This window comes from Hyaena hyaena, unplaced genomic scaffold (assembly GCF_003009895.1).
Source record: "Hyaena hyaena isolate Hyena2069 unplaced genomic scaffold, ASM300989v1 scaffold_284, whole genome shotgun sequence".
NCBI lineage: Eukaryota > Metazoa > Chordata > Mammalia > Carnivora > Hyaenidae > Hyaena > Hyaena hyaena.
In genome coordinates this window covers 945,185-969,655 of record NW_024080913.1, presented here as the reverse complement: position 1 = coordinate 969,655, position 24,471 = coordinate 945,185, and the positions used below count along the sequence as shown (strand labels likewise).

At 44.6% G+C, this 24,471-nt stretch overlaps 2 protein-coding genes across 5 annotated transcripts in view; both read left to right on the top strand.

Annotated features, from left to right (window-relative positions):
- ARNT (aryl hydrocarbon receptor nuclear translocator) overlaps window positions 1–2,929 on the top strand; it is a 75,594-nt gene extending 72,665 nt beyond the window's left edge. For both annotated transcript variants that reach the window (XM_039246256.1, XM_039246255.1), the window contains exons 21-22: window positions 58–224; window positions 945–2,929. In XM_039246256.1, coding sequence (XP_039102187.1) covers window positions 58–224; window positions 945–1,034 — 257 coding nt within the window. In that variant the 3' untranslated portion in view covers window positions 1,035–2,929. The remainder of the gene's footprint in view (window positions 1–57; window positions 225–944) is intronic.
- Window positions 2,930–4,135: 1,206 nt separating this feature from the next.
- On the top strand, window positions 4,136–14,616 carry CTSK (cathepsin K). 3 transcript variants are annotated; one of them, XM_039246258.1, is made up of 9 exons: window positions 4,136–4,384; window positions 5,318–5,375; window positions 5,845–5,968; window positions 6,435–6,557; window positions 6,643–6,798; window positions 8,032–8,250; window positions 12,125–12,290; window positions 12,521–12,626; window positions 13,927–14,616. In XM_039246258.1, the coding sequence occupies exons 3-9, from the start codon at window positions 5,846–5,848 to the stop codon at window positions 14,024–14,026; spliced, it is 993 nt and encodes a 330-aa protein (XP_039102189.1). In that variant the 5' UTR covers window positions 4,136–4,384; window positions 5,318–5,375; window position 5,845; the 3' UTR covers window positions 14,027–14,616. The 3 variants fall into 3 exon arrangements, with proteins under 3 accessions (XP_039102189.1, XP_039102190.1, XP_039102191.1); XM_039246260.1 differs by having other exon boundaries at window positions 4,231–4,384; window positions 5,318–5,414; window positions 5,842–5,968; XM_039246259.1 differs by lacking the exon at window positions 5,318–5,375 and having other exon boundaries at window positions 4,137–4,384.
- Window positions 14,617–24,471: the final 9,855 nt, after the last annotated feature.

The window sequence follows — 24,471 nt, the reverse complement described above, 5'->3', positions numbered from 1 at the left end:
CCTCTCCAGTGGAGTTAGTAGCTTAAAGTTGTTTGCTCTTCCTTGCTGTATTTGCAGCTCCCGAGAGCGGACAGACTGCAGGACAGTTCCAGACCCGGACGGCAGAGGGCGTGAGCGTCTGGCCGCAGTGGCAGGGCCAGCAGCCTCACCACCGTTCCGGCTCCGGCGAGCAGCACGTGCAGCCGCCCGCAGCGCCGCCGCCGGGCCAGCCCGAGGTCTTCCAGGTGAGGGGGCGAAATCCGGAAACGGGAAGGGAAAGGGCCAGGGAGCAGAGACCGGAAGGGAGCTGGCACAGGTGAGGTGCGCAGAGGAGCAGAGAGAGACCACACAGTGGGGACGGGCAGGTCTGCGTGTCACTAACTAGAACTGAAGTGTGTGCCGCGCAGCCTTCGGCAGCGATGTGAAGCACCGTGCCAGGGTGTTGAAGGAAGTCATGTCAGCCATTCCAGGGGGCCACACCGACTGCACAGTGGCTTGGGCCTAAACGTACTGACGATCGCTATCAAAGCCCATTCACCTGAGTCCCGTGGAGACTGCAGGGCCAATGGCATAATCTTAGGACAGAGGAAGAGGTTTTTAGGACAGAGGTTGAAAGAGGCGAAACAGGTTTTGGGGGAAAACAAATAGGGTAAGAGACACTCCATATATGTTCATAGGGGGTTACGTGCAATGTGGGAAGCAGATCTTCCTCCTTCTGAAAATATGGAGGACTGGAAAAGGGGGAAAATGTAGAACTGTGTGAGGAAACCAGAGAAGGACCAGGAAACAGAGTTGTCATAAAGGGGTCTGAGATGGGGGATGGGGAGGAGTGGGGAAGGCTCGGGGCACTCCGCCCACAGAGACTGTGGGGCCGGGGCGATGCCTCAGGGGAGTGCTGGGGAGAAGCTCAGGAGATGGAAAGCAATTGAGGCGTGTGACCAGACTTGGTGTTTTTCTCTCACCAGGAGATGCTGTCCATGTTGGGAGACCAGAGCAGCAGCTACAACAACGAGGAATTTCCTGACCTAACTATGTTTCCCTCCTTTTCAGAATAGAGCTGCGGGGTGAGGATAAGGGGTGGGGGAGGAAAATCACCGTTTGTTTTTAAGACAAATCTTTCTGTAAAGAGAATAAAAGTCCCTCTCCCTTCCCTTCCCTCACCCCTACTGTGTACCCCTTCCCCTTCTGGCCTTTCCTTGTCGTCCTGCCTCTGAGAAGAAATGGGGTGAATCCTGAAGGCTTTGGGGATCTTCGAAAAATGGAGGCTGGGTGAAGTTAAGAATGCCTTTCCTTACACTTCCTGACCAGAGGTTGCTGCAGAAATGATTTGTGCCAGGGTCAGTAGGCAGGTCGGAGAGCCTGGCATCCATTCATCCACGATTTGCCTTGGATACCATGGCTTGGTTTTGGAAAGAAATTCTGAATAAGGTTGGGGAGCGGAGGAATGTCCTCATATTGGAGGACCGTGACACATGGTAGGTTATATATATACCTATATGGCTTTAGGACGTGAGCATAGGCTCTTTCTGCTGCCTGGTGAGTGAGGAAGTGAGAAAGGGAGAAGGAAACGTGTGCATGTGTGTGCATGAGTGCGTACACGTGTGTGTGTGCACGCGTGTGCGTGCACGTGTGTGGTTGTGTTTGTTTCTCCCAATTAGGGAGTTATGCAAAATTTGTCCCAGATTTTATCTTTGTTTTTCCATGTAATTTTCAAAGAGTCCTAAGGAGTTAAATCTTCTAGGTATTTCCCACTTAGTATTGCAGCCAAAGAGTATTTAAATAAATGTCTTTGCTGCACTCACATCTGTGCCCAGCCAACATGGAGCCGGAAGCAGATACATAAAGTCTTTTGATATGGCCAATCTCGCGTCGAACATATTTAGTAATGAAGCTGGGCCATTCCCGCTTGTGGTGCTCTCACCTTATATGGAAGGTCTGCAAACATGACAGATGATTAGGGTGGGAAGATAAACCCCTTTTAAAAACCCCATACTTGGCCATACTTGCTGCATTTTTCTGTCAGAATCACATACGATGTGTGTTCTGTAGAGGTTTTTTCTGCATGGAAACTCAACTTCTTGGATCAGCAGTCCCAGGGAAATCTTCACTGCCAGAGGTTAAACCAAATACCAGGTCTTGCAAAGTAGCCTCCTTCGTCCCATTCCCAGTGCAGTCTGGCTGGAAACTGAGACGTGGGTCTGTTTTAGACCTAGAGTTCTTCCTCTCTGCTCCCTCCAATCTTCGGATTGGATCTTGCTTTATGATACAAGAGTATGAATCCATGTGATAGATGGGGCCTGGACCCCCATTCTAACAGGGTCACGGAGTTAACTATAGCCATATAAATGCAGATACAGGTTACTGCTCTCTCTGTACCTTCCTCAGGTCACAGTCATGTGTATCAGCCTTTTTTTTTTTTTAATTGGCTCAGGCCAGTATCTTAAGTGCAAGACTGACTTAATAAGGAGAAGACATTAAACATAGCCATAGGAGACCGAGGAGCATAGATGGCCTTGGAGAGGCTGAGATCATTGCTGGGTTTTTCTCCCTTTTGTCTCCGGTCTGGTGCCAGGTAGTGGAGTTGAAAAGGTGACAGTTTATTTTTTTATTCTATGTGCACACATACCATATACATATATATTTATATCACAATTTAAGAAGCCAAAAAGTTGAGTTTCCAATGGAATCCTTGTTTTTAATAATTGTTTTTAAATGTGATCAGGACTATAATATTGTACAGTTATTACAGGGCTTTGGGGGAAGGAGAGGGGAGGGAGAAGATGCTCTGGGGGTTTTGTTTCTGCTTTTCCTTCAGGGTTTTATTTTTGACTGTTCTGTTTTTTCTGTGTTGGCCATTTCTGTACTGCTGGCATCTGTGCTGAGCTTTACAGGACAGAAATAATGACATGTAGCAAAGATTTTAAAACAAGATATTTTTTCCTTTTGTAAACTTTCTTGTGTTGTGTGATCTTGATTGCGGCTTTATTATTCCCTTCCAGCTCATAAGCAACAAATACCCACAAATATCCACTAGTTGAATCCATAGCCTAACCTCCAAATACACAAACATAAAGCACAGTGTGTATGTAATCTCAGGATCCAGAAGTCATAAGGCTCTGATCACTCGGCACTCCTTGGTTGTGCTCCTGACCCTGACTCACTCAGAGTAAAATTGGCAGGGACATCTGACAATGAGATGGGGTTGGGGAGCCGCCCGTGTCCCCAGAGCACACGGAGAGGAAATGCGAGACCAAATATTCCTTCCCTGAGAATCTCTTGCTCTCCTGGAATAAAAGGAATTTGGGATGGGGAAATTTAAACTCTTCAGGTCTGGACTTGGTTTCCCTCTAGGACCATGTGGTTCATTGCCAAATCTTAAAACTCACAGGCATAAACCTGTGTTCTTGAGGGTCTCTATGCAATCTAGCTTGAGACGAAATCGATCCTATGTATTTTCTGTTCCAAGGACCATCTTTTCCTCTTCCCCCGCCTCTCTTTATGGAAGAAAATGGAGTTTGGGGATGTGGTTTAGGGACTGAACTAGACTCATGATCTGTCACATGCCTGGATGTTGGGGGAATCATTTGGAGAAGCTCATGTGACTGGTCCTGGATTGGGGATTTTAATAACTGAAACAGATAATGTTCAGGCATCCTTCCATCTGAGAGTTTTAGCAACAAGGAAGTCACATGGGAGTTGGTCAGTGCTTATGGCACTGAGGAGTGCTGCCTTGGGTTCCTTTTAGAACCAGCTTCATCTGGGCTTCCTGGGCGTATCCTTCCTCAGGAAAACCATGTTAGGCTGGGAGAGGTACTGACGACTTGTAGCCAACAAACTGATAACGTACAAATGATTTTGGAGCCTGTGGTTTCCATTACACTCTTTTCTAGTCTTCTGTGTTTATTTCCTCGTCCTTGCTCTGAGGGTCAGACACAAATCTGAAAACTGAGGTTTCAAAGCTGGAGAGATGAGTGATCACAGGAAAAAGGCAGGAAAAGATGTAATCCTTAATATAATAAATACCATATAGTAAAGATGGAGGGATCAGGACTGCGTCCCAGTAACCGTGGTGAAGGTAAGCCCCCCCCACCCCCCAGTGAACATGTATGGAAGTCATTGTCTGCCCTCGAAGACAGTCACATGGAACGAAATGGCCGCTTTCCGCCTTGATGCACACACTTCACACACACACAGAAACCCTGCGAGTCTGCTTCTTCCTTTCCTCTCCAACCCTGCTTCTCAGCATTTCTTTCCCCGCCTCCCTATCCTGTTCACATTTTCCAGCCAACGGCTGGAACGGACTTCCGCAATCCTAATGAAATAAATCCAGCACCCCTAGTCATCTGCCCACAAGATCCACACTCCCCAGCTGAAAGGAGCCCGGAGCACAGAACCCCATCAGCAGGTAAAATTTTCTACTTGCTTCTCGTTCCTTCCTTTGCCTGTTTTAGGGGTACTAGGGATGTAGCAACTTGGGGATCACGGTGAAATCTGTAGTTGTGCGGGTGAAAACAACAGTATGCCCTTCGGTCATTTTCTGCCCAAATAAAATTTGCTGGAAATTTTTAGGACTCCTTCTCTGATTTCTATGTCTGTATACATGGTTGTTAGTGAAACCCCAGGCTGTAGGGAATCCTTCACCCTTCCCTCAAAGGGTGGCCCCTCCCTGTAGGGTTTGTGGTTTTGGCCAAAGGTACCAAAAGAGTTAACTTAGCAGCAGGGAGGAGGAGTGGTGCCCAGAGGTTACTTTTCTATTCCTTCTCAAAGCCCTTAACACTCCAGATACTGTAGAATGTTTTGCCAGTCTAAGATTACACAAAAATCAGACTGTAAATTAAAAAATTATGCAAACCGAATGACTTGCTTCAGACTGTAAATTGTTCTTAAAATGGAGAGCATGGGACTAGCAAGCTGCTGCAAGAAACACAAGTGAAGCTAGAGTAAACTTCTAAAAAGCTGTTAATTTAATGGTCATAGAACACTGCTTTTGGGTCTTAACATTTTTCTAGCAAACTTTGGTTGTGAGGTTTTTGTCCTGTGAGGCCATCACAGAGGTTTTTTGCTGTCAGGAAGAAGAAAGAAAAACTCCTTCCCAGAGTATCTGGTTGAGATTAGGACAGTTTCCGGCCTGAAGAGGGAGCAGGAAGAGAAAGGAGGAAGAAATACATGACTAAGGAGATAGTAAACATCTCAGAAAGAATGGGAAATATTTCCCTTGTCCTCTCCTGGCAAGATCTGAAAAAGTATCAGAATTCAGGCAACGGAGTGAAAAATGCCTTGAAGAAATAAATAGGAAACAAAACTTAGCTGGAAATCTCTCCTTTGTGTATTCTCCAGCCCCCCTCCAACCTCCAACCTTGTCCGTCTCCAAGTCTGCAGGGGACATTAGGAGACAGGTACCGAGTCCGGTCTGCCCCCAATTCCGGTTTTCTATGCGTGCGTGCGTGTGTGTGTGTGTGTGTGTGTGTGTGTGTGTGCGCTGAATCTCCCTAGGTCAAAATCCTTGAAATCAGATGTACCAGCCAGCACTCAATCCAAACCCAGACCCTTCCTGTCCTTGTTTTATCATTCACAAACCACTCTCAGTTCTTTGTATCCCCTCCTTATAAATTCTTGTCATTTGCCTCGTGGTCCCAAGGAGGAGGTTCTTTTCTGGGGTTCATGAGTCCCCAGAATCGTTGCATGTGCACATGCATTTCCTGGGTGATGGCTTACGGGATTTTATTAGCTTCTCAAAGGAGTCTATGGCTCCCAAAGGTTAAGAGCCAGCCATCTGGGAATACGGGTCCAGCTGTTTCCTCATCCCACGCCAGGCCGTGAAGCCCTTGGCAAACAAGAACCTCCCCTAACTATCCCCTTCCCCAGGATGTGGGGGCTCAAGGTTCTACTGCTGCTGCCCATGGCAAGCTTTGCCCTGTACCCCGAGGAGACCCTGGACACGCAGTGGGAGCTCTGGAAGAAGACCTACGGGAAGCAGTATAACAGCAAGGTGCCTGGGGCCCTGGGGGGAAGCGTGGGGAGCCGGCACTCCAGACCCTAGTCCGAGCTTCCAGAAGCCCCTCTCGGTCTAAATACCTTAGCCATCCCAGCCAGCAAACCTGCCCTGTTCTCTTTGACAGTTTCATCCCTCCTCTTCCACTCACCCTCCCTCCAGTTCTAGCCTCCTTTTCTTTATAATTGTCATATTTCTCTTTGGGGAAGACTTCTCAGATTAATACTGTTAATCCGTAAGCAATTTTTCTACATATCTCTGCAGAGCTTTGCCTTCTATTACTTGTATTTGTTTACACATTTCTTTTCGCATGCTCTTAATAACCCCATGGTCAGTTCCCCAACTGGACAGAAAACTGTATGTTTGTAAGTTTCATCTTTTTTCTAAAAACCTCCAGAGTATTTTTTATGTGACCGTGTACACAGGACGCAGTCTTTGCCACTCCTGACTCTGCTCCGTTTAGGTGGACGAAATCTCTCGGCGTTTAATATGGGAAAAGAATTTGAAGCATATTTCCATCCATAATCTTGAGGCCTCTCTTGGCGTCCATACATATGAACTGGCCATGAACCACCTGGGGGACATGGTGAGTTGACCCTCAGCTCCTGGCCCGCCTGCCCTGCTTGCCTTGGTTTCCTGCTCACGGCTGGCCTTTGTGTTCCTTGTCTCAGACCAGTGAAGAGGTGGTTCAGAAGATGACCGGACTCAAAGTGCCCCCATCTCGTTCCCGCAGTAATGACACCCTCTATGTCCCAGACTGGGAAAGCAGAGCCCCAGACTCCATTGATTATCGCAAGAAAGGATATGTTACTCCCGTCAAAAACCAGGTATGCTCCTTTCTCCAGGGGACAGGAATGTAAGCGGGCATGACCTGTTTCTTTCTGTGTCTTCGTCCTTAACTAGGCATGAACTGGGAAGACAGGGCAAGGAATTAAGGGATGTGTCCCAGTGCTAAGAGAAGGTAGCCTATTGTGTTATTTATGTCATCACCTATTTTTGTACAGTTTTGTTGTTTCTCTTATTTTTTACAAGTAGCATTGCTGTAAACACCCTTGTGCATATGTTTATGAAAACATGTGCAAATATTATTGCAAAATAAACCCTAAAATTGGAATTGCTAGGTCACAGAGAATCCTATCCAAAATTTTTTTTATAATCTTAACATTCTTAGCAGCAAGAGAAGGCCAGCTTCCCCACAACATTAATGCTGATTTTATCAACCAGATGAACTGATTTAACACTCATTCAGGAAGCACATCTTTTTCAGAACCGACCAGGTATAGTGCTAGCCAGTGGAGATTCAAGTTAGCCAAGACATAACCTGTGTCTTCAAGAAATCCTCATTGTTAAAAACTAGAACAGGAAAGAAAGAAAAATCTACAATCTAGCTGCACAAATACTAATAGTTACGGCACTTTTTGAGAGATCGTTGTATGTCAGAAACTTATAAATCCTTTACATGAATTAACTTTTTAAATCTCCATACTCCATAATTAAGTACATTATTATCCACATTTTACAGATAAGGAACTAAGGCACAGAGAGGCTTAGTAACTTACCCAAGGTCACATATCTTGTGGGCAGTCAGCACCCTGCTCCACTACAGCTAATGGTCACAAGAGTAACAATAGTTATCAACAGAAACAATAGCAATAGAGCAGTGCAACAATTAGATGAAGAGAAACAGGAAGACATCACAGAAAAGGGGATGTGTGTGCTAGAATTTGTAACATGTATGGAGTTCCATCAGACAGTTTAAAAAATTTTTTTAATGTTTATTTTTGAGAGAGAGAGAGAGAGAAACAAAGTGTGAGCTGGGTAGGGGGGGCGGGGCAGAGAGACAGGGAGACAGAATCCAAACCAGCCTCCAGGCTCCGAGCTGTCAGAGCACAGAGCCCAACGCAGTGCTCGAACCCACAAACCGTGAGATCGTGACCTGAGCCGAAGTCGGACGCTTAACCGACTGAGGCCCCCAGGCGCCCCTCCATCAGACAGTTTAGAGGGAAGACACAAAAAGCGTGAGCAGCAATGCCTGACAGTTTCTCTGTTACGCTTCTCAGGGTCAGTGCGGTTCCTGTTGGGCTTTTAGCTCTGTGGGCGCCCTGGAGGGCCAACTCAAGAAGAAAACTGGCAAACTCTTAAATCTGAGTCCCCAGAACCTTGTGGATTGTGTTTCTGAGAATGACGGCTGCGGAGGGGGCTACATGACCAATGCCTTCCAGTACGTGCAGAGGAACAGGGGCATTGACTCTGAAGACGCCTACCCGTACGTGGGGCAGGTGAGGCCGCCCCGCAGGGTTCCACAGCCCCATAATGGCTCCTCCCTCCCCGGCAGAGCCTTCTGTAGGGGAAACGTCCCATACGTCTTGTTTTCTCTTGCCCTATCCTGCCTCCTGGATGGGCTAATCTCCTATAGGAGGCCAGGAAGAGTCTCCCAGCCTTGGAGACTTGGGGGCCCAGGGCCACCATAGCCCTGTCCGCCTCTCTGCCCTGGTGAAAACAGCACAGGTGACCCCACAGACTGCCAAATAGCCCTCTGCAGCCTGCGGCTCAGCTCCTCCACTCCCATAGAGACCCAGGCCCGCCCCACGCTAATTTACCAAACCGGGTGCCTTTATTTTGCATGATCTCAGCGAGGGTTTGGGGAATGTTTACACAAGTTACGTACTGAACCACATGTTAATCTTCATGGCAGAAGGTGAGGTAGACTTCCCCCCTTTACACGCGAGGACACTGACACTGAAGGAGACACTACAGGTGATTGAATTCACACCCCTAGTTACGTAGCAGCGCCGAGACTGAGCTGCCACATGCTTAGCAGCATGTAATACCCTGGAGCAGAACTGAGTCTTGGGACGCATGCTCTTCAGCTTTCCTAGGTAATGACACACTGTTTGCCGAGACATTTCGAAACGTCTGTATCCCCACCTGAAGTGCATCAGAATTCCCCAATTCCCATCTTCTTCAGTACTTATCTGGCCATCTGCCTTTCTTCTTTCACGAACTGACTGTATCTTTGGCACATTTTTAATTAGGTTATTTTGCTCTTTCTCACGATGTTTAGGAATTTTTTTAAGTTTATTTTTTTGAGAGAGAGAGACGTGAGCAGGGGAGGGACAGCGAGAGGGAGAGGGACAGCATCCCGAGCGGGCTCTGCACCAGCTGCGGGCCCAGTGCTTGGCTCCAGTACATGGACTGTGAGATCATGACCTGAGCCAAAACCAAGTGTCAGACGCTTAACAGACTGAGCCAGTCTGACCGAACCGATTTTTAGGAATTTAAAAAAGATATCCAGATACTAATACTGTGTGTTGTAGGTGGACATTTGTCTTTTTACTCTCTTTATATCCTTCTTTTTTTTTTTTTAATTTTTTTAATGTTTTATTTATTTCTAGGAGAGAGAGTGGGGGAGAGAGAGAGACAGCGTGAGCAGGGGAGGGTCAGAGAGAGAGGGAGTCACAGACTGAAACAGGCTCCAGGCTCGGAGCTGGCAGCCAGCACAGAGCCCGACGCGGGGCTCGAACCCACGAACCGCGAGATCATGACCTAAGCGAAAGTTGGACGCTTAACCGACTAAGCCACCCAGGCGCCCCATCAACTCAGAAAAGTTCTTAATTTCAGTCTAGTAAAAATGACTGTTTTCCTCTGCCATTTGTGCCTTTAAAAAAAATCCAGTAGCAGTGAGTTTTATTCATTCATGCTTAGTCATCTGAAATGATGTCTGTTGCAATAAAATTCTCATTAGTGCGAATGACTGAGCAAATCCATGTCACTGAGTCTGCAGCACGTATGGCCACCTCGTCGCATCTTCAGGACATTGGCCATATCAAAACAGTCGTTAATCTGTAAATTTCCTCCCATTATTATTCCATGCTGTGGTTTCACAGCTCTCAGGTGTACAAGGCAGAGAAACTGGAGGTGTACCTAAAAAAAACTTCCTTAATCCGTATACAATTTTGAGAACTCCTGGATCCCAAGTCCACGTCTGAACTCTGGGGCTGCTACTTACTATCAGGGGCTAACTTTAGGGTAGCATGCTGAAGCTGCCGACAGAGGAGCTTTCAGATTCTGACCACGGCAGGCCCATCAGTGAGCTGACCCGAACATAGCAAAATATTCTTTTTTAAACTCTCAAATACTCTTTTGACAAGTTTTTGTCATCACATGAGATTGAAACATTAAATCCCAAGAGTGCATACAAAACAAAAACAACCCCAGCCAGGTTTCTGCTTACAATTTTTCCATGTTAAGTAACCCAGGCAGCCAATTTAAAGGATTGTGTAACTATATTAAAGAAAAAGAAATTAAACACTATCAGAACTAATAGTTGATCATCCATTGATACCTTATTTGTTTGGTACTATATTAACCAGTTTCTTGAGAGACAGTTTAATAACTCAGAAAGCTTAAATAATTTGAATGAATGAAAATTACATAATAAATCTTACTTTGGGATAGAAAGAGCATCTGACTTCTTGGTGTGCCTGGCTGGCTTAGTTGGTTAAGCATCTGACTCTTGGTTTCAGCTCAGGTCATGATCTTAAAGTTTGTGAGTTCCAGCCCCACATTGGGGTCAGCCTGCTTGGGATTCTGTCTGTCTCTGTCTCTTTCTGCCCCTCCCCTACTTGTTCCGTCTCTCTCAAAATAAATAAACTTTAAAAAAATTTTTTAAAGAAAGAGCATCTGACTTCTGATTTCTGTTAGCCTGCCCCTCAAATGATCTCTTTAGCAACGTGGAATGAGTTTGGTCTCATAATCAATTAAAATGAAGACTTAGCCATATGAGACACATATTCCATTTATAATATTCTGAATCTTGGGCTTGTGTCTACTTTACAGTTTTTAAAAGCCATTATTATCTAAAAATAGAAGCACTCGTGTGAACACACGGATGAGTGAACGGGGGGAGGCGAGGAGAAACAAGCAGGAAAGAGGGCTGCTAGAGGAGTGGTCGGGTAACACAGTAATTTAAGTCCATTCCGGCCTAAATGCAGCTTATGTGGACTTTAAAGTATTGTCACAGGTCATTGTTCCAAATCCATTCCCAAGGGATTGTTATTTGCTTACAAGTCTGCACGAATTTTGGCACTGGGTGGCATCACGGGTCAGGGAACAAAGGACTCCTGAGACAGGAGGCTCGGAAGTCTTAGAACATCGTGTCTCATCCTGCCATTATTGTCAGTAGTCCGACAATACGTTCTCGTAGATTCAGCTGGAAGGCTCTGGAGGGGAGCCCGAGGAGAGTGAATCGCCACGAAGAATACACCATGTTGATGTGCGCTGCCCTGAGGTTGTGTAACTGCAGTGACACATACTGTTGTTGACTAGACCTCCGAGACACAGTGTTAGTAACCCACGGGCGAGGCCGCTCAGTGCTTCACCTTGTTTTCGGGTCACGTTTTGTGCTTTTACCAAAGTCTCTCAGGAGAGCTCGAGCGAAAACTCTTCCTCACGCTAGTCCCCCCAGTATATGCGCATAAGGCCCAGGCTGGGCCACGGCCTTGGCCTCCTCCCCACGTGGCAGCTGGGGCCCAAGGCCTCCTCCCCACGTGGCAGCTGGGGCCTCCCTGCCTTCTGAGGCTCACACGTACGATGTGGCCAGAGATGATTCGTGCCTTTATTTATTTTTTTAATAATTTTTTTTAATGTTTTTATTTTATTTCTAGGAGAGAGAGAGAGAGAGAGACAGCGTGAGCAGGGGAGGGTCAGAGAGAGAGGGAGTCACAGACTCTGAAACAGAGCCCAACGCGGGGCTCGAACCCACAAACCGCGAGATCATGACCTAAGCGAAAGTCGGACGCTTACCCGACTAAGCCACCCAGGCGCCCCAATTCGTGCCTTTAGAAACATCTTATTTCAGCTCTCTCTCTCTACCCTGAGGGAGTAACAATGTCCTCTCGCTCAAGTTTCAGTGTTGCCTCTCACACGTATGCTTTAAAATAACCTGTAGCTGATTTTTGTATATGCGTGAGGTGTCCGCTTTCCATATTCTTGTTTCTGGTTGTCTAAAACGGGGAGGAGAGAACAGACGTCCCCCCCAAAGACAGGCCCTCCCTGTCGGGTGACCCCCGCCACGGCTCAGGGGAAGCTGCTCATGTCCCAGCCCCTGGCCCTTGGCTCTGTCCCGTCCTGTCTCAACCTTGTCTTTTCCAGGATGAAAGCTGTATGTACAACCCGACAGGCAAGGCGGCCAAGTGCAGAGGGTACAGAGAGATCCCCGAGGGGAACGAGAAAGCCCTGAAGAGGGCAGTGGCCCGGGTGGGACCCGTCTCTGTGGCCATTGATGCAAGCCTGACCTCCTTCCAGTTTTACAGCAAAGGTAAGGAGCTGCTCCTATCTAGCACAGTCGCCCGTGTCCCCCGACATGGGCGGGCAGCGCCGCAAAGGCCGCTGAGCGCTCGGGGTACTGAGGCCCCACACTGAGACTGAGGCTGCCAGGCAGACGCACACAGCGGCCATTCGGTGATCGGCCCCCCCAAGTGGGCAGGATCCTGCAGTGGGGAGACCCCGGGGCTGCCCGGGGCCCCAGCCTGACGCTCTGGGCCCTAGGTGTGTACTACGATGAGAACTGCAACAGCGATAACCTGAACCACGCGGTTCTGGCGGTGGGCTACGGGGCCCAGAAAGGACGCAAGCACTGGATAATTAAAAACAGGTAATGATGGGGACCCAGAGTCTGTCTCTCAGTCACCCTATTACTGTACAACCTCAGCTCCAGCCTCCCAGCATTCCTTGCTCGCAGCTCAAGAGAAAGTTGCCTCAGGCTTTTTAGTGCTCCCTTCCCAGTCAGAGGCTCTTCACGGGCAGATGGGGCTACTCATGCTGCCCAGCGCCTGCTCTGCGTGCAAGGGCTCAGTCACATGAGCGTGAGCGAGCGTCTGCCTCCAGTGACCTCACGGCCCCCGAGGCAGGCGGACCTAACTAACCAGAACAGACAGTAGCACAGGAAACTGGGAGGAGGTTTGGCATTACATTGTTTTTTCTGTCTCTTTTCCATAATGGGGCCAGTTTCTTAGAGAGCTTTGTGTCATCAGTCTGTTTGGAAGCAGTCGGGAACCACGTACAGGTTTAACATCCTCTTGTGCGACTTTTTGCCCTTCCCAAGAGGCTAGGGTAACACATATAAAAACTGGCCCCAAATTTTGAAGCATGTGAAAAGGAAGACTTTTCAGAAAGTAGATATGACAACAACAACGACAACAATTAGTGTTTCCTTCCCTGTTATTGGGAAGAAACAGAACTACAGGGTATTCGCCTCTCCTCTTCTCTTTAGCCCCTTGTGACTTTGGGGGGTAGACGCAGAGAATCCCACATCTCCTTTCCGCACTGGCCAGTACTAGCCTGGTGGCAGCACTACCTAAACTTGCTGTCCTCAGCGCCCTCCAGGGAGCAGGAGGCCTACACTCGGGGGGTTCAGAGCTCTGAGCTGTCAGCATAGACCCTGACCCGGGGCTCGACCCCACAAACTCTGAGATCATGACCTGAACCAAAGTCAGACGCTTAACCAACTGAGCCACCCAGGCGCCCCTGGGTCACTTTAAATGCCGCCTTTTGCATTAGGCCTTGATCCTTTTATCCCAAGCAGGCTCTCCTACCTTTGAGGCCTATAGCATTTTGTCTTCTCTCCATTTCTTTACTTTAAACTCTTCAAGGCAAAAACTGTACTTAAAAAAAATATTTTTTACATTTATTTTGGGGAGGGGAAGGGAGAATGAGACACAAAATGCAAAGCAGGCTCCAGGCTCTGAGCTGTCAGCACAGAGCCTGATTCGGGGCTGGAACCCACAAACGGTGAGATCATGACCTGAGCCAAAGTCGGACACTCAACCAACTGAGCCACCCAGGTGCCCCTATTTGTTTTTTACACTACCAGTACCTAGGCCCGTAGTCAGTTAAGTGTTTGAATGAATAAATACGCTGAAGGTACTAAACTTTTTCCTTCACTGACCCCACAGCTGGGGAGAAAACTGGGGAAACAAAGGCTATATCCTCATGGCTCGGAATAAGAACAACGCCTGCGGCATCGCCAACCTGGCCAGCTTCCCCAAGATGTGACCTCGGCCAGCCAGCCTCATCCTGCTCTTCCATTCCTTCTACGAGGGTGCGACGTACCGGTGCACTTTGGAAGGGAGTTGGTGTGCCTCTCTCGAGGCAGAAGTAGCAATATAGAGATAGTCCAGTCGGCTTCCCCATTTGTTTGTGCTTTGAGTGACACTCCTACTGCTTTCCCTCTCTCCACCCAAGGCCTTGAGTTGTCATCGTGGCCACAGTAGCAATTTTCCTAACAAGCGTGCGTCCTTCGGCTAAGAGACATGACCACAGCCCGCCCTGACTGCTGCCATGGCTGATGCTGTGCATGTAGTCAGAGGCTGGAGATCTTTCGATGGATCCTTATTCACAGGATAGTTAGCTTTCACCTTCTGGAGGACTAAGGGGACCTGACCTCTCAGTCTCCAAGTTCCCTTCTGGATCCTGAAGGTAGAAACTTCTGTTTTCCACCCTGGTTCATAAATATATTCACAAATCTTTGGGACAAGTTTATGTGACATTAGAAATATGCTTCCTTTTGCCTTCTTTGCATTTTTAAAGTAAACCGAGTATTTATCTGTCTCTAATTTAATAAATACCTATTTAGTAAATATTCATTTGGTGGCAGATGCTTTGCTGGGTGCTGGAGACAGAAAGATTAAAATCCCCACACAGTCCTTCTACTTGGTGTGCTCCCCGCCTGCTTGGAGCGACCGTCACAGAAACAGTTCACCCTAATTCATTTCTTCATTCATTTCTGCAGCCAACATTTATGAGGTGCTTGCTGTGTACTAAGAACTTTGTAAATCTGGGGAATTCCATGGAGATAAGGAGACTTCGGTATATAATTCTATCTGTAAGGGAACCAGATTAATGACACATGAGCCTGGCTCTTGAAAAGCACCTTAGGGCCCTTTCTGCAGTTCTACAGCCTAAACGGTTGCTGTCATCAAGAGAGGAAACTCTTATAATGGTGTCCAAGCAGCATTATTAACTCTAAAAGACTGCACAACCGGTTTTGCCATTTTTCACAAAATGTTTATTGAGTACCTAATATCACCACTAGAAAGAGTTCGCATTTATTCAATACTTAGCATGCATCAGGTGCTCTTTTATTTCATTCTATACAAAAATTATTTACTTTTGTGTGTAAATATTTATTACCCTGTTGCAAGCAGTACATCTTAAAAATGTTTATTTATTTTGAGAAGGGGAAAGAGAGCATGAGCAGAGGAGGGGCAGGGGGTGAGAGAGAGAGAGAGGGTCCCAAGCAGGCTCCCTGCTGTCAGCACAGAGCCCCATATGAGACTCGAACTCATGAGCCATGAGATCATGGCCAAAGCCAAATCAAGAGTTGGATGCTTACCACGGTGAGCCACCCAGGTGCCCCATAAGCAGTGTATTAAACGGTAGGAGGATGGAACAAACTAGTAAAACATGGCTCTGACTTCAAGAATGTTATAGACTAGGGGCGCCTGGGTGGCTTAGTCGGTTAGGCATCGACTTTCGCTTAGGTCACGATCTCGCGGTTCGTGGGTTCGAGCCCCGCGTCGGGCTCTGTGCTGGCTGCCAGCTCAGAGCCTGCAGCCTGTTTCAGTCTGTGACTCCCTCTCTCTCTGACCCTCCCCTGCTCATGCTGTCTCTCTCTCTCCTAGAAATAAATTAAAAAAAGAATGTTATAGACTAGTGAAAAAATATGAACCCATGATGAAATAAATGCTAATTATGCAAGCTCAGGAATGAAAAGTTCATTCTTTTTAAAAATATTTATTTAGTTAGTTAGCAAACAGGGAGGGGCAGAGAGAGAGGGAGAGAGAGAATCCCAAGCAGGCTCCAGGCTGTCAGTGACAAGCCTGGGATGGGGCTCAATCTCACGAACCATGAGATCATGACCTGAGCCAAAATCAAGAGTCAGTGGCTTAACCAACTGAGCCACCTAGGTGCCCCGTGAATCATTACTTCTTTATTTTTTTATTAGAAAAATGTTTTGATGTTTAATCAGTTTTGAGAGAGAGAGAGAGAGCACGAGCAGAGGAGGGGTAGAGAGAGGGAGACATAGAATCCAAAGTAGGCTCCAGGCTCTGAGCTGTCGGCACAGAGCCCAATAGGGGGCTCAAACCCATGAGCTGTGAGATCATGACCTGAGCCAAAGTAGAACACTTAACCGACTGAGACACCCAGGTGCCCCACGAATCATTAATTCTTAATGGGATTTTAGAAGAGGCTTCATTGAGAACAGAGCTTTGAAAGATCTGAATGGGTGGGGAAAATGGAGGTGGGGTGGAATAGATGGAGGGAGGGCAAATCAGGCAGTAAGTTTTGGGCGAACCAAGAGAGCTAAGGAATGGTGAGGGGGCTGCATTACCTAAGGGTAGGGTACAAGGCATCTATAGTAGATCTGAGGTGAGCAAAGTGGATTGGAGTTAAATCCTGGGAGGCCTTGAATGCCTTCCATGTCTAAGAAGCTCATACTTCATTTTATAGATATACAGGCATTTATTATTATTATTTTTTTTAATGTTTTATTTATTTCTAGGAGAGAGAGAGAGACAGCATGAACAGGGGAAGGTCAGAGAGAGAGGGAGTCACAGACTGAAACAGACTCCAGGCTCTGAGCTGGCAGTCAGCACAGAGCCCGACGCGGGGCTCGAACCCACGAACCGCGAGATCATGACCCAAGTGAAAGTCGGACGCTTAACCGACTAAGCCACCCAGGCGCCCCTAGATATACAGGCATTTAGTGGACATCAAGTATTTTTAAGAAGGAGACAGACATGATCAGATCTGTATTTTAGCAACATTCCTCTGGCAATGCTGTAAAGAACAAAGAACAGATGGAGGACAAAATGGAGAGGCAGGAACTGGAGAAAAGTCAACACTTAGGAGACACTGCGCATACTCCATCTCTTCTCAAAGGAAGAATATTGCACAGAATGACTCCTGAACTTTTTTGAAGATTAAGTAGGAGTCTGGCAGATGGGGAGGTGGGAAAAGGCATTTGGACCCAGAGAATAGCATATTCAAATGTGCAGGCATGAGAGAGAACTTTCAGCAATCTGCCAGTAGTTTTTGTTGAGCTTTGAAAAAGCCAAAGACGGATGAGCTTGAGAGATGTCTAATTCCCCACCGGGAAAATCTACACAGTTCTGTTATCTTGATCTGGGTTTTTTTTTTCCCTTCTGCCTAAAGAGCATCTTTTAGAATGTCCCTTGGTACAGATATGTGGATATACGTGGACAACAAATTCACTCTGTTCCTGTATGTGTTTGGATTTGTATCTAGATTTTCTATTCTGGTACACGAATGTGAATATCTCTACTTGTCCAATATCACACATTTATACTCGTTTTCATGTCTAATGGTTTTGTCTTCCCCCTCATCACTCTCCTTTTCTAGAATTCTTCCTGAGTATTCTTGCTTTCTGCTTTTTCCATTTGCTCTTTAGAATCAGTTTTGTCATTTGTAAAAAGTCTTGCTAGTATTTTTATTTAGATCACATTACGTTTATATCTTTTTTAAGTTTTTTTTTCCCCCGAAGGGGCAGAGCGAGAGGTTGAGAGAGAATCCCAAGCAGGCTCTGTACTGTCTGCACAGGCTGATGTGGAGCTCGAACTCATGAGCCACAAGATCATGACTTGAGCTGAAACCAAGAGTCAGACACTTAAAACAACTGAGCCCCCCAGGGCCCCATATCTTAATTAGGGAAAATTGACTACTTTATACTACTGAATCTTCTTATCTGAGAACAAGAGATGTCTTTATATTGTTTCTTGTACTTTTTTGTGACCTTAAAGATATTGCTCATTTTTTGCTAACACTTTTTACAAGTTTAGGATGTTTACCTTTTATTATTATTTTTACATTTAAATGGGGTCTTTTCCAACATATTTTCTATTAGATGTATATTTGAAAGCTGTTGCTTTTTGTTGTTGCTGTTGTGTTAGCTTTTGTACTCAGATCCTTTATCTTGAATTCTCTTTTTGTTTATTCAGTTTTCAGTTGATTCTCTTGGATTTTTTTGAGTCAATAAGTGTATGGTTCACAGAGGTAAATTTTACCTTTCTGATTTTTACCTCTGATTTCTTCCTCGTTTGTTTGCATTACATAAAACTTCCAAAATGATGCCAGAATTGATAGATCCTGACCTAAAAACATAATTATTTTTATAGATAAAATTCCTAGATGTACATAATTAATTTAATCAAACCCCCAAAATCAAAATTTCTATTGTTTCCAGTGTTCCCAGGTACAAAAAAAGACTGCAATTAATGATGAATATTTCAATACAGAAAATCTTTAATTGTGCAGTTAAATCTGTCATTATATAATTTTTTAATTTTAGAGAGGGAGAGAGTGCGCAAGCAGTGGAGGTGGGGGAAGAGAGAGAGAGACAGAGAGAGAGAATCTTATGCAGGCCCCATGCTCAGTGTGGAGCCCAATACAGGCTCCGTCCCACGACCCTGGGATCATGATCTAAACCCAAATGAACAGTTGGATGCTCAACGGACTGAGCCCCCCCAGGTGCCCCTGAACATTTTAAATATATGCAAAAAGAGAGTAATAGAGTGAAGCCTCATGTACATATCATCCATCTCAAACAACTAATGAACATTTTCCAATCGTCTGTCATCCATTCCTCTTCCATTTTCCAAAATTTAGTATTTTAAGCAAATCCCAGATATCATTTCGCTCATAATCATTATACATCTCGGGAATTTTTTAATATAATCACCATGCCACTGGCATGCCAAACAAATTTAACACTTGTTTCTTAATATCATTCACTGTTCAGTACATTTAAAATTTTCTCCAGTTGTTTAAAAGTGCCATTTTACTGTTTATTCAAATCAGTATCCAAACAGTTTTACACATTGCACTTGGCTGTTTCTAAGTGTTCTATTTTCCACGACAATAATGGCCCGACCTGCACTCCCCCAAACACACAGGTTTTTTCCTTCCCATAACTGATTTCATGGAGAAGCCAGCCCATCTTCCCAGCAGAATGTGTCCTACTCTAGATTGGGCTGATTGCTTGCTCTTTCTGAATCTAAGGTCCTCGCTCTTACCCACTGCAGTATACCTGGTTTCTCACTATACTTCACAGATGCTGTGACGAGGAAATGAAAACTTACAAGTGACAGTCCATTAAACTTTTAGTGGCCCTGATATTCTAGAAATCCTGGGAAGTTTTATTCTTTTTACAGTACATATCCTTTTGGCTGAATGTTCAGGCTCTTCTGCCCTTGAAAAGCCTTTGTGAGTCATTGATTGACAGGCTTCCTAACACTTACAAGCTGAGTTTGTCCAAGGACTTCAAGAACCTAGTTTTTCACTTCTGGGTGAAGCCCTTTAAGCCTAAAGGCTTGGTTTCTTCAGACTCTCTCTTTATATATAGATTTGACAGAGTAAAGATGTTACACTTTTGCAGATGACAAGATTGTATATATAGAAAATTCTAAGGAATTAACTAAAAAGCTATTAGAACTAATAAATAAGCTCCGCAAAACTGCAAGGTACAAGATCAATATATAGAAATTAATGTTGGGGCACCTGGGTTGCTTACTTGGTTAAGTAGCTGACTCTTGGTTTCAGCTCAGATCTCACAGTTTGAGTTCGAACCCCGCATCAGGCTCCACACTAACAGCACAAGCCTGCTTGGGATTCTCTCTTTCCTTCTCTTTGCCCCTCCCCCACTCATTCTCTCCCTCTTTCTCTCTCAAAAATAATAAACTTTAAAAAAGACATTAATGTTATTTCTATGGAGTAGCAATAAACAGACTGAAAATAAAATTAAGAAAAAAAATGCCAGCTCAGTCGATTGAGTATCCGACTCAGGTCATGATCTCAGGGTCATGGGCTTGAGCCCCGTGTTGGGATCTGCACTGAGAATGGAGCTTCCTTAAGATTCTCTCTCTGTGGGATGCCTGAGTGGCTCAATCAGTTGGACATCCGACTTTGACTCAGGTCATGATCTCACAGCTCGTGAGTTCTAGGCTCCCTGGTCTCAGTGCACAGCCTGCTTTGGATCCTTTGTTTCCCTCTCTCTGCCCATCCCCTGTTCATTCTCTCTCTCTCCCCCTTTCCCCTGCTTGTCTACTCTCTCTCTAAAATAAAAACAAAAATGCCGTTTACAACAGCATCAAAAAGAATAAAATACTTAGGAACCCATCTAACTAAAGTGCAATATTTATACTCTGAAAACTAAAAAACACTTGTGAAAGATATTCAGAAAACCTAAATAAATGGAAAGACATCCCATGTTCATGAATTAGAAGATAATATCATTAAATGGCTGCATTCCCCAAACTGATCTATAGATTCAAAAACAATTCCTATCAAAATCCCAGGGGTGTTTCCTTGTAGAAATTAACAAGCTGACACTAAAATCATATGGACATCAAGAAATCAAGTATAGCTAAAACAATCTTGCAAAAGAACAATGTTGGAGGACTCACACTTGCCAATTTCAAAACTTACTACAAACCAACAGGAATCAAGACAGTGTATTACTGGCATAAGGATACAGATCAGTGGAATAGGATTAAAAATATAGAAATAAACTCTCATTTATGTTCCATTGGATTTCAACACAGGCACCAAGATAATTCAATGGTGAAAGAATAGTCCTTTCAACAAATGATGCCGGGGCAAGTGAATAATCTCATTTAAAAGAATAAAAGTGAAATGCAAGCTCACACTATATACAAAATTAATTCAAAATGGTTTAAAAATCTAGGTTTAAGAGCTAAAACTATAAAACTCTTAGTAAATATATAGAGCTAAATCTTCTGGGCTTTTTAAAAATTTTTAATGTTTTTTATTTATTTTTGAGAGAGACACACACAAAAAGTGTGAATGGGAGAGGGTCAGAGAGAGAGGGAGACACAGAATCTGAAAGAGGCTCTAGGCTCTGTGTTGGAGCCCGGTGCAGGGCTTGAACTCACGAACAGTGAAATCAGACCTGAGCTGACGCCCGATGCTTAACCAGCTGAGCCATACAGGCGCCCTTCTTGGCTTTTCTTAGACATGACACAGTAAAATCAACAAAAGAAAAAAAAAAAACAGATAATTGGATTTCATCAACACTAAGAACTGCATCAAAGTGTCACTCAAGAGAATGAAAGACAACCTAGAGAATGGGAGAAACTTGCAAATCACATATCTAATGAGGAATTGCTATCCAGAACATATAAAGAACACCTACAACTCAACAACAACAAAACAACCCAATGTAATACTGGGCAAATGACTTAAATAGACATTTCTCCAGAGAAAATATTAAGAAGATTATTATTTTTTTAATTTTTTTTAATGTTTTATTTATTTCTAGGAGAGAGCGAGAGAGAGACAGCGTGAGCAGGGGAGGGTCAGAGAGAGAGGGAGTCACAGACTGAAACAGGCTCCAGGCTCTGAGCTGGCAGTCAGCACAGAGTCCGACGCGGGGCTCGAACCCACAAACCGCTAGATCATGACCTAAGCGAAAGTCGGACGCTTAACCGACTAAGCCACCCAGGCGCCCCTTAAGATGATTATTAAACACAGGAAAATATGCTCATCACTAGATATTAAGGAAGTGCAGATCAAAACCATAATGAGATGCTGCTTCACACCCATCAGGATGGCTGTTACAAAAAAGCAGAAAATACTAAGTGTGGCAAGGATGTGGAGAAATTGGAACTCTGAAATATTGCTGGTGGGAATGTAAAATGATCCAAGTGCTGTGTAAACAGTTTGGTAGTTCCTCAAAAAATTAAACCGAATCACCATATGATCTGGGGTGCGTGGGTGGCTCAGCTGGTTGAGCATCTGACTCTTCATTGCAGCCCAGCTCATGATCTTACCGTTAATGAGTTCAAGCCCCACCCTGGGCTCTGCACTGATAGTGTGAAATCTGCTTGAAATTCTCTGTCCCTCCCCGGCTCACACACACACACTTTTTCTCTCAAAAAGAAATTACCATATGAAATAGCAATTCCAGGCTAGCTGCATATACAAAAGAATTGAAAGCAGGGACTCAAACAGATACTTGTACGCTAATGTTCTTCACAGCATTGTTCACAATAGCTAAAAAGTGGAAACAACTCAAGCATCCATCAACAGATGAATTGATAAAGAAAATGTAGTATATACGTGCAATGGAATATTATACAGTCTTCAAAAGGAATTACATGATGTATACTACATACTTTAATATGATAACTGATAGATACTATGCCATGGAATAGCACTGAAAATAAGCCAGACACAAAAGGACAAATGATTCCACTTTATATGTGGCATTTAAAAGAGGCAAATTTAGAGACACAAAGAGGCTATGTCTATTAGGAGAGGCTGGGGAGCGGGTAGAATAGGGAGATATTGTTTAATGGGTGTTGACGTTTCTGTTTGGAATGATGAAAAGGTTCTAAGTAGGGGAGGGTGTGGGATTATGTTTTAGAATTTTCTATATTTTCAGCTTAATTTTGCTATAAACCTAAAACTCTAAAAAACAGTCTTTTTAAAAAAATTCTAGAAATAGATTGTGGTAATAATTACACACTATTGTGAATGTATTTAATGCCATGAAATTGTATACTTAAAAATCATTAAAATGGTAAATTTTATGTGTATTTTAACATAATTAAAAAAAAAAAAAGAATCAGGAAGGCACCTGGGTGGTTGAGTCAGTTAACCGCCTGACTTGAGCTCACAGTTCCTGGGTTCAAGCCCCACATCAGACTCTGCGCTGGTCTGGAGCCTACTTGGGATTCTTGCTCTCTCCTCTCTCTCTGCCCCTCCACCACTCACGCTTTCTCTCTCTCTCAAAATAAATAAATAAACTTATTTGAAAATACTTTTAAAAAATAATAATAATAAATAAATAAATAATAATAAATAAAATTTAAAAAAGAATCAGGGGTGCCTGGGTGGCTCAGTCAGTTGAGCGTCTGACTCTTGATTTCAGTTCAGGTCATGATCTCATGTTTATGGGATCAAGCCCCACATTGGGCTCCATGCTGCACATGGAGCCTGCCTGAGATTCTCCCTCCCTCTCTCTCTCTCTCTGCCTGCCTGGGTGGCTCAGTCAGTTGAGCGTCTGACTCTTGATTTCAGTTCAGGTCATGATCTCATGTTTATGGGATCAAGCCCCACATTGGGCTCCATGCTGCACATGGAGCCTGCCTGAGATTCTCCCTCCCTCTCTCTCTCTCTCTGCCCCTCCCCTGCATGCTCTCTCTCTCTCTCAAAATAAATAAACTTAAAAAAATAAAAAAAGAATCAAAGAGAGAAGTTCTAATGACTACTTAAAGCTTCATTATCCAGCCATGTAATTTTGAACTAAACATTGCTCAGTCACTGTTTTGTTGTTATTCCTATCTTCTCAACTTCTTTTATGGTCTATATTAGCAAATTTTGTCCCTCCATCTTCAAAATATGTGAATCTGGCCACTTCTTTACCTCTACCATGATCAAGAGTCTGATGCTTAGCTGACTGACCACCCTGGCGCCCCATGGAGCTTATATTTTAGTGAATTTAGAATATAATACAAACATTCTTAAGCCGCTACCAGTATGATCTGGTCCCAGGCTACCTCTCTGACTTCATTTCAGCCCATGGCCCTATGAAGAGCATTTCTCTAAGCAAAATTAGAATTCTCCTGAAAAGAAAGAGGTGAATGGTTGTTAAAAAGTGCTCATGCCTATGGGCATCTGGTTGGCTCAGTGGGAAGAGCATATGACTCTTGATCTCGGGTTATAAGTTTGAGCCCCACACTGGGGGTAGAGATTACTTAAATAAAATATTAAAAAAAGAACTGTTCATGCCTATATAAAAGAGTACTTACCAATACCCCCTCCCCAGTGAAAAAACCCAGGGCTTTATCTGGTTCAGCTGTTAAGACCAGGATATATATATATATACATATAGACTTCTTCATCAATTTGGAAATGGCCCCTTGAGGCTTGGCAACCTAAAATCTGTCTGATAACTAAATTGATGAAGAAAAAACAGGGTAGTAACTACATGAAAAGTCTAACTCTGGAAAGGGGTGAATGGATGGAAAATAGCACACAGCTATCACTGTGCTGCAGCATAAATTATATCCTGCTAGGCAGGAATAAAGACTCTCCCTGTTGGTAAAGTGAATTTCTTGGCCAGCCAACAGGAACCTCTAGTTCCGTTTCTGTAAAGATCTTTCTTATTGTCCACCATGACCTCTGGTTCTTCCTACTAGATGACCTTGTTTGTCCTTATTCTCCACGGCTCTGCCAGAGGTGGGCATAGGGGAAATGCCTTTTTTGGATACTCAACTTTAGCTGTGAGCCTAGAAAAGCAACAGACTGTTAGGCTTGCGGGTTCTTTGGCAATACAGTTCCCATAAAAGGTTTAATTCTTTCTGCTAGTTATCACAGAAAAAAAAATTTCTAGTCACTGTAGCCAAAGGGATGCAAAACTTTGATAGGCTAATCTTGGGACCTACATCTATTCTTGG